This window comes from Rhinolophus ferrumequinum, chromosome 9 (assembly GCF_004115265.2).
Source record: "Rhinolophus ferrumequinum isolate MPI-CBG mRhiFer1 chromosome 9, mRhiFer1_v1.p, whole genome shotgun sequence".
Lineage (NCBI taxonomy): Eukaryota > Metazoa > Chordata > Mammalia > Chiroptera > Rhinolophidae > Rhinolophus > Rhinolophus ferrumequinum.
In genome coordinates, this window is record NC_046292.1 from 33,381,515 (window position 1) to 33,396,643 (window position 15,129).

Sequence of the window (15,129 nt, forward strand, 5' to 3'; positions counted from 1 at the left end):
CCTACCGCAGTGCCAAGCAGTATGGAGGCAAGAGGAGAGGAGGTGGGTGCTGCCTGCAAGAAGGGTGGAGTGGGTGAGAGTCCCTGGCCCCTAGGGACTCCCAGAGAGGGCTTCTTGGACAAGCCTCCAAAGCCACCATGACAACAGCTTTGGAAGGTGATTCTCCTGATTCAGAAAGCAAGGCGGGGCTGCATGGGAGCCTGGGGGCCTGTGTCTGAGCCCCAGGAGCCTCAGCCACAGAAGTATAAAACGTCTTTATTTCACAGAAATAAGGGCCATTTCCACAGTTGGGGGGAGGAAATGTGAGGCAGGATGGGAGGTGCTGCTCTGACTGTCTCCTTCAGAAGGGCCTTCTGAATTGAATTAGGTGGGAGACCCCAGGGCCACAGCCGAACCCCAACCTAGACAGAGCTTGAGTTCTGACCTTGGCTGGGACAATTCAAGTGAGGGTAGGGTAGTGTGGAGTTGGAGGAGTTGGCCCCTTACTGAAGATTCTTGCACAGAGAAGGAGTAGCATTGATCACAAGTGCCCTGGATCGACACTGCAGGCCACAGGCAAGGGGGGTTACATGGGGGTGCTCCGGACCTTGCCCTCCTCCTCGGCAACATTCTCATAGGCGTTCTCATGCTCATTGGACCTGAAAGAGGATGACAGCGGTCCTGGCACCTTCTATCACATCCCCTTCTCTCTGCCCCATACTTGTGAGGACAGTATCTTTCAGAATAAACTTGAATCCCAGAAGGGGATTCCCGACCACATCTGGTCTTGTGCACCTGAGACTGGAGGCCTCTCAGCACCACCCCCCCAAATCCCACCTCTCTCCCCCCACCGATCCCTCTCCTCCTACTGAGTCCCTCCTCTCATCCCATCAGAGTCCCCTTCCCTCCTTAAGCCCTTTTTCCCCACAGCACCCCTCCCTGTGAGTCCCAATCCACCCACTGAGCCACTCCCCCCACCATGTCCCCATCCCGTTCCTGGGTCCTCTCCCCAAACTGAGGCTTCATGTCCTCATAGAGCCCTGCAGTCCTCACAAATCCCCCGTCACTCACCAGCCCCTCCCTCAATAGACCCTCTCTCTTCACTGAGCCCTTCCCCACCCTCACCCCCCTCAGAAGCACCTGGTCCTGAGGTCCCCATGGGTCCCTGAAGCACATGGCAGTCAGTCCTGTACTGACCAGCACCTCACCTGAAGCTGGCAGCCATCGAGGAGTACTTTCCTTCTGTTCCTGCTAGGATCCCATCTGCCTTGTTTCCCATGGTCACCACCGTGTTCATAGGCTCCCTGTGGACAGGTCTCATCAGGAGGGCTCTCTGGGTCCCCTCCCCTTTTGCTCCCCCTCCTCCCCATCGTCCAGTCAGGCCCTGTTCTGGGCTCTGGTTCTCACAAGTCAGAAGCCCCTCTCCCTTGCAGGGCCCCTGTTAGAACCTCATTCCGGCCCCTCCCCATGGGCCCTCACAGGCTTCTCCCTGCTCCAAAGTGGGGACCTCAAGGCCCATCCGAGGCCTTACACTGGGAACCTCCCAGCCACCCTCTGCTGTTTTCTTTCTGCCCTCAGCTCAGTCTCCGGCGCGAACCCAGCAGGACTCAGTGTGTGCCTCAGATTTCCACAGGGCTTTTACCACGCAGTAGGAGCAGCTGTGGTCAACAGCCACTGAAGACAAAGCTGGGGTCAGTGGAGAAAGGAAGCATTTCCAACAAAAAGCTCCTGACCTCTTATTTAGGTTTAAACCCACTGAGCGTGGCCTCTGCCGCCACCTCCCTGGAAAACACAGGGACCCTTATGGCTCCTCATCTTTCCTTGCACATCCCACAAGCTTCTCAGACTTAATCTGTCCCAAGTTAAACTCAGCAGTTGTCCCAGATCTGCCTCTTGTGTTCTGTGTCTCAGGGAGTGCCCCGTCAGAAGCCTGGACATTTCTCTGTCCTTGTCCCTCCTGCCCTCTGCTGCCCCCTCCCCCAACTCTCAGGGGGTCGGCCTCCTACACAGCTTAGATCTGTCCCCTCTTTCCATCCCCTCTGCTGCCTCCACTGTCCAGACTCTCTGCTGACCTCACGCTCAGCCTCCTCATCGCTGTCCTCACTTGCAGACTGTCCCCTAACCCACACATCTGCCATGGGGCCGCCAGCATGATTCTGCTAGGTGCACCTCATTCCCGCTTACAGAGTTTCACTGGATTCCTCCTGCACTAAGGAAAAAGCCCACAGTTTGGGGCATCGGTGCACAAGGGTCTGCTTGGCCTAGGACCTGCCTTCCTCATCAGCTTATCTGGGACTTCTCCATCCCTCTCTCCACCTATGAGATGCTCGTGTCCCCTCAGTGGGCCATGCAGGGCTGCTACTTGCACCTAGGCACCAGGCTACCTGTGTAAGATCTGGGGGCAGCTGCAGCCTTGCCCCAGGGTCGGCAAGTGCAGAGTGGGCCAGATTTCAGCCCACCCCCTCTCGTACCTCAGTGCCCTGCCCCTAACTCAGGACCCCTAACTCAGGTGTGCTCTTCCCTGACTGCAGTGCCCTTCCAGCACCATCCTATCCTGAGACTGGCTCCTCCTCATTCTTCAGGCCTCAGGAAAAAAGTACAATGGGAGGCCTTCTCAGACCGCAGCCACCCACAGCACCACGGCCCCAGCGGATCAGGCCTGCACTGTATTCTGTACTCCCCTTTAGCGTAAGTGCTTGCACTTGGGATGGCTGCCTCCATGTCAGCCTTCCCTTCTGGTCTGGGAGGTCGTGTATAAGTGCAGGGATTGTGTCTGTCCCCCTCTGGACCCCTACATGTGGCACAGCAGCTGACCCAGAGGAAGGATGGGGACTGTCATTTTCACAGAGGTTTTCACAGCCCCCATCACAGACTTGGCAGCTGTCCCAACTATGCAGATAGAAACACTGAGACTCCAAGAAGAGAAGACATTTCCCCAACCTCACAGTGAGTGAGCACCAGAGCTATAGGGCCATCAGAGGCAGCCCTGGGAGCCAACAAGCTGGCACCCTAGTCTCCAAGACATCAGGCCTCAGTGTCCCTTCCACACAGTGAGAGGACTGGACTCAGGGTTTCTTAGACTCTCCTCCTTAGACTCTCCTCACTGCTGCTGTAGCAGCAGCAGTGGTCCTGGGGCTGCCCTGCCCTGGGGCCCCCAGTGCTGGCCCAGCCCCCAGGGCCCCAGGTAGTACTCACGGCTCTTCTTGGCACCAGAAGCGGTTGACAGCAAAGACAATTGCAACGAGGACCAGGAACACGGCCATGGCGATAAGGCCTTGCATCCAGGGCTGCAGGTTCCCCAGGCCTGGAAAGGGGAGCAAGGGAGTACTACAGCGGGCTGGGCCAGAGTGGGGGCGGCAAGCACAGAAAGGAGAAGGACGGCCTCAAACCCCAAGGGCTGGCACTGTGTTAGAGGCCGTCAGCCAGCTGCCAGAACCAGAGGAGACATTCTGGGGTGGCAGGGGTGGGAAGGACGACCCATCGGAACCCCACTGAGCTCAAGAAAGGGATGATGGTTTGGAGGAAAGAAGACAGGCATTCAAATAAGGAATGAGGAACAGAGGAAGGGACAAGCCTCAGAATGCTGTGTCTGAGGTCCAAACAGCCTGAGCTCTCACCCCCATCTCATCATGGGTCACTGCAGGGCCCCACAGGGAGTGTCTGGGCAAAGGGCAGCCCCCTGGACAGCCGGCCTAGGTCCTGCCAACAGGGGGTGGTTCCCCTCCTCTCTGGCGCTCAGCAAGCTGGGGCAGCGCAGAGCTGATCTGACTGGATTGGCATCTGGAAGATCCTGTTCTGTAACAAGAGGTTTCTCTGGTGACAGGTAGAGTAGGTTGGGCTGCTCAGCTAGGGGTGCCAGGGTGCCCACAGAGAAGGATGGGACAGGACTTCTTTGAAAGGCAACACAGAGGGATTCTACTCTGGGTCTTGGGGGCCAGAAAGGAAGTTTCAAAACGTGGGCCCTTTCGGCTCCTCCAGCTGGGTGCCAGGGGGCTAGGCCAGAGACCCTAGAGGGAGAGGCCCCATTCATGCACCGTCTCTGCCTTTTGACACTTAACCCTTGATGCCACCTCTAACCCTCAGTTTCCCAGATGTCTCTGCCCTCAGCCACTGACAGCCCCAAAGCACTCTTCTTTCCCAGGGTATCACTGTGCCCCCATGAGCCCGAGAGCTCAGCCCTACAGAGGACATGCAAGCAGCAGCAAGTACAGGTCTCAGGAGGGAACAGAGGCCAACAGGAAACTTCAGAGAAGTCCTGCCTCCAGGTGAATACACCTGCATCCCTAGTGCTATCTGTATTTTGAGGGGCCCAGCTAGGCATCAAAAACCTCATTCTGCCTCACTCCCACTCAGAAGTCCTTGAGTCTACCCTAAAGCTCTCCTGCTGCAGTGAAGGCCCTGCCTTTTCTCTGAGCTCTCTCTGAGCCTAGCAGGTATTGGGAAGGAGGGAGGGATCTCAGAACTCTCTGGCCTATGGCCAGGTCAGATCTTGCTTCTCTCCTTGGGTAACAGAAGATACACATTGTGGTTACCCTGAGTTCCATGCTTGCCCAAAAGCAATGTTTTGACTCACCGTTTTCCCAAGAAACAATGGTTCAGACCCATTGTTTCCTCACGTCAGTGATTGCTCAAGGATCAGGAGTTAGGGCTCAAGCCCTGGGAGATCCCTCCCTGCTTCCTCCAAACCCTGCAGCCAACTCCCTCCAAAGACACCAGTGACCACGGTCCCTCTCCTTCCATGTGGCTCTAGGGAGAGCACACAATGCAAGGGACAGAGTGTGGAGTAGAAGAGAGGTGATCTGAGCCTTGTCACTTAATGCTCTGCTGTGTGACCCACACAAGTTACTCAACCCCTCTGATCTTCAGTTTCCAAGAAGGCTTCCAAGACCTGGGAAACAGAGTTGAAGCTGATGAGAGCTGTGCATGAGAGCTCAGGACACCTGCAAAGGAGGGGGTGCTCTAGAAGCATCTTTTCCAGCCCCCTCTGAACCCAAATCCCTCCTGCAGAGTCCCCAGACTTTGGCTGCAGATGTGGCCTCACAATGCAGGGCAGATACCAGATTTTAGGGTGTGGTGTCAAGCCCTTCCACACCCTTGACATGGCAGCCGTCCTGGGAGGCAGGCAGGGCAGGTTCATTGTCCTCATTTTATGGATGAGAAAACTGAGTCTCAAAGAGGGGTAGTGATTTGCTCAAGGCCACACAGCATGACAGAGGCAGAATTGGACAAAGAGCTCAGGTACGTGGTAAGGGCCACACGGGGGCATTGTCCCCTACCAAAACCCAGGAAACTGAAACAAGGATTTAAGCCAAAGCCATAGGTAAACCAGTGACAGCTCTGCCTCTCCCCCGGCGCAAGTGGTTCAAGCCCCACTCCCACCCTCCTTGTAGCCCTCGACCCCTATTCTCAGGACCCACCTATCTCCAGGGAAATTCCTGCTCCTACAGCTTGGGTCTCAACTCCTCTCCCCAAGCCTAGGCACCACGTTTCCCCTGCTGTCCCCATTTCTCACTCGTGGAAAACAAATCACAGACTGAGGTCTCTGCCTTTGGTTGTTCCTCCCAAGTCCCTGACACCCCCCCCCACAAAGGGTGGTGAGGGAGGCGAGGAGACAGCCACCCACCCACGCCTGGGTTGCCAGCACCCAGCCCACCCTCCTCACCTCAGCCTTGCAGGCCTATTTCTATGCTACCTTGTTGACAGCTGGCAGGTGGCGCTGCCATGAGCACACCCAGAAGGACCAGCATGAGAGGTGGCATGGCTGGAAGCAGCTTCTGGACCTTCCCTCTGGCTGCTCTCGGCTCCTGAAGCAGCTGTGAGGTCTGTTGGTGTGTGGTGTGTGCTGAGATCAGCCCGAGCTCAGCCTGGCTGTGGAGGAAAGGAGCCAGTAAGGAAGAAGGCGAGGGAGGAAGGAGGAGGGAAGGTGGAGAGAAACTGCCCTCCCTCCCATGGTAATGAGCTGCCAGGACTGGCCTCCCTGGCCGGTGCCCAGCGCCCTCGAGTTGGTATTTAAGGTCACCTTTCAGACGCTGTCTAAGGAAGTGGGTCTTTGGACCAGGTGGATGTAGGGAGTGTTGGGGCTTCACCTGTAAGGCCCAGGCCTCCCCAAAGGTTTTCCTTCAGCTCCCCCTTCCTGGCAGTGGGGCTGGGCTCTGGGAAGTGGAGTGAAGTGACGCATTATTGTTCCTGTCTCGAATAGGCAGGACCTCTTGGAAGGCTGACAGTGAGATTAACAAATTTACTGGCTGGCTTGGGGGAGAGTGGGGAAAACCCCAGGGGCTAGGGAAAGGTCAAAGCTGCCCCCTCCCACAAATCCTAGCCTATTTCCTGTTCTCCCTTCACGTGTCCCTCCTCAGCCAAGTCCCAGTTGTGGGACACAGCCCTGGGACACAGCCCTGGCTTCTGTTCCTTTACTCTCAGCCCAGCTCAGTAGCTCTCTAATCCACCCTCTCCCATGGGGGTCAGAATCCTGAGGTTCCCAGTCTCCAGCCTTCCCTACCCACCCCGGCTGAGCTGGTTTAGTTCAGCTCTTCCCCTTGCCCTCAGATATGGTTCCTAGAGCAAGATCTGGGCTTGGTCAGAAGTCTCTACACATACCTCTGATCTATCTCCACCCATTACAGGAAGAGAAGTGGGAGGGACACAGCCTTGCTGCGCAGGGCAAAGGAAGACACCCTCAGGTGGCAAGGTCCTATGTGGGACCCTGAACCCCTGGGCCCACAACCCCCAGGATCACATGGACTCCACTGGGCCCTCCAGCTCAGGAACTGAGAATGACCCAAATACCTGTTGAGGCCGGGGGCAAAGGGTCATGCTGGTTCTCCTTGCCCCACTCCTCCCCAGCAGTACAGGAAGCCAGAGATGCTGACAGTACAGCTCCATAGACACCAAGAAAGAAGACAGAAGACCAAGGCAAAGTCTCAGAGATGGAGGGTTCCCAGAAGCTAGGGTGTGAGCTGGAAGCCCCTCCACAGCCTCCCTGGCCAGAAGCCACCAAATTGCTGCTCACAGGACCTCCTGGGCAGCTCTTTATACTGCAGGACAGGCCTTCCAGGAGCAGTATTCTGACGTCACACCTCATCCCTGTTTCGTGTGTGCGCGCGCACGTGTGTGCATATGCCAGTGCAGTGGGCCCATTATCATCCAAAGATGGGGTGTTTCAAGGTGATCTAGGGGAAATTGGCTTGGAGTCGAGTGGCACCTCCCATACATGTATGTCCTGTTTTCCCTCCCTCTCCCAACTCAGTGTTCTCAGAATCTTCTGGCACAAAGTTTAGCTAGAGTAGACATTATGCGTGTTAATGAATAGCCACAGAATTACTAACTGGAATGCAAGGAACGGGTTGAATTTAACAAACATCCATAATACCTTCTTCAAGGGTTTTAAGCAGGGAGTCACATGGTCAGATTGGCATTGGAGAAAACATCTCTGGACAGAGAGTGGAGAATGAAAGAGGAGTGCAAAGGCTGGAGAAAGGGAGACCATGGGGAAGCTACTACAATAGCCACAGAAACAGGGCTGCAGCCTGCACCAGAGGGGTGGCAGTAGGAATGCATGTGAGCCCGATTTAGGGGTAGACTAGACAGGACGTGATTGCTAGAACACAGTCACTAGCTGGGAGTGGGTGCTGAGGGACGGGGAGGAGTGAGGGTGACTCACGGTTTCTGGCTTCGGCAGCTAGTGGACGGTAGTGTCTAAGAAGGGGCTGGAGCAAGTTTCAGGATGTGAGGAGAAACAGTGAGCTACAGGCTTAGACGTATTGTGCTTGTGGTGCTTGTGGACCTGCCAGAGGGAAACATCCAGAAGGCAGCAGGACCCCTGGTGTAGAGATCTAGATCTAGGAGCCATCTGTGGCACAGCATTGGTAACTGAGGCATGAGAGCACATGGTCCCCCCCCAGGACGTGTGTGTGTGTGTGTGTGTGTGTGTGTGTGTGTGTTGAGAGGAGAGCAGGGGAAAGGAGAGAAGCAGGCAGGGGCCAGGACATAGCCCTGCATCTTTCACAGAAAAAGAGTCAGGATGGAGCTGGAGAAAGAAACTCCAGAAGAGGGGGTGTCCCAGAAACCCAGGAAGTAGAGACCCAAGAAGACATGGACAGAGAAGTCACTGATGTGACCTCCCCTCGAGCCAGTGACCCCCCCAAGAGCACCCCAGCCTCTCCTATCAGTCCCTAAGTTCCAGGTCTTGCCTCCCCCATTCAAACAGCTCCCCTCACCCCGCCACTACCACCTTTCCTAAAGAACCTGGGGAAGGACAAGGGCTCCCTGGGCCATGCTTTGGGGGTGGTGGGGGAGGGGGATGAGCAGGAAGGACATCAGGTGACCAACAGGAGGGAAACACACCTCCCAGGTCAAAGTCCCAAGCTTTAGAGAAAAACAAGTTGTTCAGGAAAAGGGGGGTGTGGGTGGACACTGACTTTGAGGCTGGTCCCTGCTCTCTGGGTGTCCTCATCCAGCTGAGGGGGTCATCTCCCCAGCTGTATGGACACAACCCTGGGTCTCCATGGCAACAAGGTGGGCCCCCTGAAGGTCTGGCTTGGACCCAAGATCTGGACTCAGGCCTCAGCAGCCCCAGGGGCTGGACCCTGTGTCCTCATTTCTAAGTCCCTATTCCATCAATGCTCAGTTCCTGCCTCTACTTCCCAGTCCAGCTCTGCCACCCTGAATCATTGGGCTCCCTTAAATTGGCCTTCCTTTTAGCTAGACCTTGTGTGATTACCCTTCAGCAAAGCACAAGTGAGCTTGCACTCTCTCCAGGAGTCTTTCTCCCAACTCCATCCCACCTGCCATTCCAGTTATTGCCAACAGGTGGCAGAGTACAGCTCCAATCCCAGATTGGTTGGAGAGGGCAGAGAGGAGGCCAGTTTACAGCTAAAGATTCTGCAACTTCCCCTCCCTTCAGCCCCCTACTTCCGCCCGCTTCCAGGGGTGGTTTGGAAGAAGGGAGAGTAGGCACCGACAAGTAAGCACTCAGTGCACATGGCATGCTCAGGGCTGCACTGTAGGGAAGCATGGACGACTAAATTGTTAAGGAAGGCATCCTGGAGGAGGTGATGCTAAGGAAAAATTTAGCTGAACTGTTGGACTGACCAGTGGAGCAGAAAGACAGCTCCGGGAACCCATCCAGGCAGAGAGCTCAGCCTGAGGAAAAGCAGAGAGATAGACTCAAGAAGGGTATTTAGAGCACAGAAATAAAAGCTTTTTTTACCCTTCTTACAATATTTCATCTCGTTAATATCTTTGCTGCAAGCCTAAGAGCTCCTGGAAACTTTGTTGTATTCATTCAAACAGATCCTGTTTAAACCCCTTCAGGGCTTCCAGTAGCTCTTAAGACAATATGCAGACTTCTCAGCATGGTCTTGAAGACCCCACCATATGCCCTTACCCTCCTCTCCAGCCTCATCTGGCCCCAGGGCCACCTGCCAACCCTACCAGTAGCTAAGCTCTTGCCCACATCAGGCCCTCCTCCACACTTGCTCTTTCCTCTGCCCAAACTGCTCTTCCTGTCCCATTTATCTGGAGGATGTTAACAGATTCTCTAAGTCTTGCCTTAAATGTCACATTGTCTATGGGGCTTTCTTTCACCTCCCCTCTCCTCCATCTGAAGTCACTCCTTCTGTGAGTCCCCCCCACACCCCTTCTCTTCACAGCCATTATCACAAATTTCAACTACATATTGATTTATGTGTTTACTCATTTAATGCCTGTCTCTCCCAGAGGGAAAGCATCATGTCCTGTCACCCATAGCACCTAGTACTGAGCACCATGGCTGAGCACATACCCAGCAAATATTTTATGAAAGTAGGTCTCAGTATATCCAGTGCCAAACTGGGCCTGCTAGAGAGCAGAAGCTCAGAAAATGATTGTAAATCGATAAAGCATTTTAGCTCTAGTTGGGTCCTTCTCTTTCTCTATCTTCTAGCTGTGGAGACAGAGCCTGGGTCTGATTCACCTCTGTGAGTCACCACGCCTCAGAGTGGTGGGAGCTGTCCAGCCCTGGAATGAGAGTGAGCTCCCCATCCGTAGAGGTGTGCAAGCAGAAGTCAAGAGCCAGGTCATTCAACATGGGAGTCTGCGGAAGGGGTTCCGGCCCTTACAGCTCTAGAAGCCTGTGATTCTGTGACTCTGTTAGCAAATGATAATAGATTTTCATATTTTCATCAGGTTCTGAGGAAATAGACTGGTGAGGACTGTGTCTCTTCTCAGGCTGAGGATTTCACTCACCTGACTCCTCTTCACTCAGCATTCCCTTCACAAGGGTCCATGGGCAAAGCTCAGGGGTTCACGAACTTGTATGGGGAATACATTACATCTGTATCTCACTAACCACTAACTGAAATTTACCGTTTTCTTCCCTTAGGTATGAAGGCAACAAACCATAGTGCCTCTGATATTTTCATGTCAACATACAATTGTGGCAGATACCTGGAGATGTCATTTATGCTCATCATTACGGAAGCATGACAGTCACTGGACCTTCCACTAGATCTTGATACTTAATACCTTATAAAGATACACATAACTTACTATATTGCAAACTTATGTTTTTAATATTTTGATAACTGTATTTCAATATAATTGGTTTCCTTTGCAATGCTACACATCTTATTGTGTGCATTTAAAAACATTAGAAAGGGTCCATAGGCTTCCCCAGACTGCCCAAATCACAAAAAGGGTTTAGAAGTCCTGACTCACCGGGAGCCTGGCAGGTCTGCTGAAAGCAATGCCACGTGATTGCAAGGTCAGACCTGAAGAAAGATGGGCACTCTCTGAACAGAGGTTTTCTGGGACTCAGAGCCGGGAGCTATGCTCAGATGGAATGAGGGCTTACCCTCATAGGGAGCCCTGTGCCTGGGCACTGGAAAGGGCAGAAAGTACCCCTCAGAGCCAGCCAAACCAAGGAATGTACAGGCTCTGACTCCTAGGTCCTGGGCGACCCCACTAGGTGGTGAGATTTATGGCCAGGACCGCTCAGTGGAGGAAGATCAGTCACCTCCTCCTGCTGCCCACTCACTCAGCCAAGGAACTAAAGGGCTGGCCCTGTACCAAGGGCATAACCTGCCAGCAGAAGTCCCACATCTTCTAATGGTTCCAGCACAGTCCTGCTCTCTGCCCAGGACTACAGGCCCGCTGGGGTGCTGGTTTCTAGAATCACAGTGTCTCCTGGCCTAAAGGCTCATCCTGACTACAGTATCTTGCTCCTCATTTTCCAGCCAGGGGAACTGTGACCCAAAAAGAGACTGTCACTAACTGAAGGTCATACAATAAGTTAGTAGGAGAGATAAAGCTAAACCCCAGGCATCTCTATGTCTAGCCAAGGGCTCAGTCCCTCGGACAAGCACCTACTTGTTGGCAGTTACCCAAATAGCATTCTGGCTTGCTTTCATTCATTTATTCAACACATGTTTGGTGTCTACCAAGGGACTGGAAATACAGGAGTGAACAACACGAAGCTTACGTTGTACAATTACCTAATTGTACCAAATGTTTCAAAGGAGATGGAAGGGTGCTGAAAGTATATGAATGGAGATGCCATCTAGTCTAGGAAATCCAGAAAAGGTAATAGTCAAAGTTCAACAAATATTTATTAAATCATTCAACAAATATTTATTAAATGCCTCCTGTGGACCAGGCACAGTTTGAGATGCTAGGGGTACCGCAATGAACAAAACAAAGCCGCTGCCATCACAGAACTTACATTCTAGAGGGCTCAGCCAGGAAACAAACACATAAATAGATGAAATAGGTCATGTGGCGATATGGGAAGGACAAGACAGGATCGGGAGAATGGGGTGTTGGCAGGCCAGGGCGTGCTGTTTTACATAGATATGTCAGTGAAGGCTCCTCTAAGAGGCAACATCTGGGCAGCAGAGAGCTGAAAGTAAGGAATCAACATGTTCAACTGTCAGAGAGGAGAGGATCATGGGCAAGGAGAACAAAGAGTAAGTGCAAAGACCCTGAGGAAGGAGCCTGGCGGGAGTGTCAGTGAGGCAGAGACAGAGGGCAGGAGAGGAGGTTTGAAACGCTGTGTGAGGCCCACTCATTTCAGGCCTTGTGAGCGACTGTAAGGACTTTGGCTTCTAATCAGACTGAGAAGAGAAACTATTGGAGGGCTTGGAGCACAAAAGCCATGATCTGGCTGCTGTGTTGCGAGGAGACCACAGAGAGCAAGAAGAGCAGAAGCGGGGGACTGGTTAGGAGGCTACTGCAATAGTCCCAGTAAGAAGTGACCATGGCTCAGGTCCGGGTGGCAGCCGTGGAACTGGGGATTCATGGTCTGAATCCAGCTGTATTTTGTGTGTAAAGCCAACATAATTTGGAATGTGAGAGAAAGAGAAAAGCCCAGGATGATGTCAATGAACTGAGTCTGCTCAGTCAGAATAGACTGAGATGGGAACGTGTGGGACAGGCAGAAGCCACCATCTAGCTTGGGGAAGGGTACGTGAGTCTGGAATTAAGAGGCGAGGGCCAGGCTGGAGATGTACATTTGAGAGATGTCGGGCAGCAATGAAGGAGCTCCCACAGGACCCAGAGAGAGAAGATCCGAAGTGCTGGGCCTGGGGAGAAATGTGAAGAGCACTTCCAGGCAGGGGAAGAGCAGATGGAAAGGCACGCAGGCAGGAGGAGCTGATGTGAGATTGATCGGCCGGCTGGAGAGCAGAGGGCGGTGAGAAAACGGGTCTCGAGGGCCTTGCAGGACCTGTGAAGAGGTTTGGTCTTGACCTGACCGATAATGCCGAGCCATCACAGAGTTTCAGGCAAGGACGTGACACGGGCAGTCTTGCATTCAGCAAGATCTCTCCAACCACAGCTGGAAGAACGGGTTAGACAAGACAGTGAGACTGAGTGGGCCTGAGTTTTTTTGGGGGGAAGGGGTGCAGGAGAGAGATGGTGTGGCTGGGGTTAGAACAGAGCATGGAGAGAAGTGGGAGGGTGGGAGAGCAATTTAAGGGGTACAGCTGGCAGGCTAAGGATGTGGGGAGCGAGGCATCAGAAAAATAGGGTCAAGATGCCATCTAGTCCCCCATCTTGGACAACGCTTGGATGTTGGTGCTATTTTTTAAACTGTAGAATATGAGAAGAGCAGCAGGTTACAGATGAAGAGAGAGCACATATTCATTCATTTAACAAAACTTTCTGATGTGTCTGTTCTTGGCCAAGCACCGTTCTAAGCACCACAGCTCCATAGCCCTTCCCTAGGGGAACTCACATGTTAGTGAATGAGACAAGCAATGAGTAGTGAGCCACACGACGGATTCTAGTGCTGGTGGGCTGAGTTCAGACAGCTCAGTGTGTCAGCCTGGCATTCCTGGGAGACAGCTGAGCTGTACCTAGAGGCTTAGGATGCAGCAGCTTGTGGATGGTGACTGCGGCTTTAGACAGGGATGGTATGGCCCGGAAAAGGGAACGATGAGAAGTGGGGCTAGGACCCAGCACGAAGAAATGCCTACTTAAGTGGTCTGAAAGTGGATCTCCATCTGAACTGAAGGGAAAATAAAGAAGCAACACACATCACCTTTTATACCACTTATGATCAAATTGCAAGCATCAGGCATGCCTCACATATCAGGGCCTTTGGTGCTACGTAACGGATTTTATGTCCTAAGTAAAATTGTTTTCATTCCTTGCTATGAATTTTGCCATTCATGTATTAAATATTTGGAGAAGCTGAGATGTTGAGCCTGAAAAGGAGCAGCCTTGGGTTCTCTGTCTCCAAATATCTGCATGGCTCTCCCAGATCAGAGAGAGAAGGTGTTCTCTGTGTGCTCTGAGCGTGGAGCTGGGGACAATAGATGAGTCATAGAGAGGCTGGTTTTGGTTCAGTAAGGGAAAGACCTGTGGGGAAGAGCTGTCTGTAGTGATGACCCTGATAGGTGGTGAGCTCCCCACCACTATAGGTGTGCAAGTAGGAGCTGTGAGCTTGCAGAGGGAGGTAGAGCACAGCAAGGGGCAGAGGAGGGATGCATGGACTCAATGCTGGAGTCCCTGCGCCCACAAGGGTTAAGCTGGGGACAAGATCCTGACCCACCACTAGCTGTGTGACCTGAGCAAGTCTCTTCACTTCTCTGAGTCTGTTTCCCAGTAATGCTGGACGGAATTGGTCAGAAGATAATGTGCCTGAATGCCTTGTCGCCATGGATATTTGGTAAGTGTTAAGAGCACCCAGATCTAAGCAAAACAGGGCATCAAGTGTTTGAGCCACACTGCCCTGTCCCAAACCAGTCCTTTCTCAGAGCAGAGGCCCCAGGAGGGCGGTAAGAAGCATCACTGTTGGCCAATATGTCCACCATCGTGAACGCAGTCTAGAAGAAGCCACACCCAAGTCATCTCACCATTGCACTCTTGGAACTTTTGTCTGAAAGGTCAGACTTTGACCTTCACCATGAAAATGACTTTAAAGGCTAGAGCTGCCGGCTTCAGTTAAGCAGAATGCAAATAATTTACCTGTTGGGAAAAAAACAGGGATTTTCTTCTAAAAGGGAGGAAGAGGAAGTACAACAAAACAAGCACTGGTGACCTGGGCTATGTTTGTGATTTTGTTGTTTGTTTTTTTTCTCTTTCTGCTCCTTACAGCATTTCTACAAGGAATGTTTGCTGCCGAGGGGGTAGTGGTTTGGGGGAAACTTGTACTTTAAAAAATAATAATAATTGTGCATTAAAAGGCAAAATCAAGTCACTTTTCCACATACCTACTAGTGCTCTTAAATAGCCCAAAAGTTAACCCTCAGCCTCTCTTTGCCGAAGAATCTGTCCCTGGCCAGGCAGGGACATTAGGGCTCTTGGCAGAGCCCAGTCTGCCTATTTTCTGGTTCATTGGGGGCGGCCCCCACCATACTCTTCTAGAGCGGACTCCCAGGTGCCAGGACACATCTCGGAAGCATCCGGCTCAATCTGTGGTGACAGAGAGACATGTGACTTCAGTAATGCTACCACCTCTTGAAGGAATGCTTACTATGTACCGGGCATTGTGTGCTGGGTGCTTCAGGTTCACAGCTTATGTAATCCTCACAGCAGGGTGAGCTGACTGCTATATCCCCATTTGAGTGACAAGAACACTGAGGTTCAGAGAAATTAAACTCAGTAAATGGATCCAGAATTTGAGTCCACATCTATTTGATTCTAAAGCTCTTAAGTCTCACATTCTACTTC

At 52.7% G+C, this 15,129-nt stretch overlaps 1 protein-coding gene across 1 annotated transcript; it reads right to left on the bottom strand.

The window, feature by feature from the left end:
• Positions 1-235: 235 nt before the first annotated feature.
• Positions 236-6,023, bottom strand: PDZK1IP1 (PDZK1 interacting protein 1). The gene is made up of 5 exons (XM_033113965.1): positions 5,999-6,023; positions 5,672-5,847; positions 3,175-3,283; positions 1,188-1,283; positions 236-638 (listed from the first exon to the last, which is right to left on the bottom strand). The coding sequence occupies exons 2-5, from the start codon at positions 5,736-5,738 to the stop codon at positions 566-568; spliced, it is 345 nt and encodes a 114-aa protein (XP_032969856.1). The 5' UTR covers positions 5,739-5,847; positions 5,999-6,023; the 3' UTR covers positions 236-565.
• Between the last annotated feature and the right edge of the window lie 9,106 nt (positions 6,024-15,129).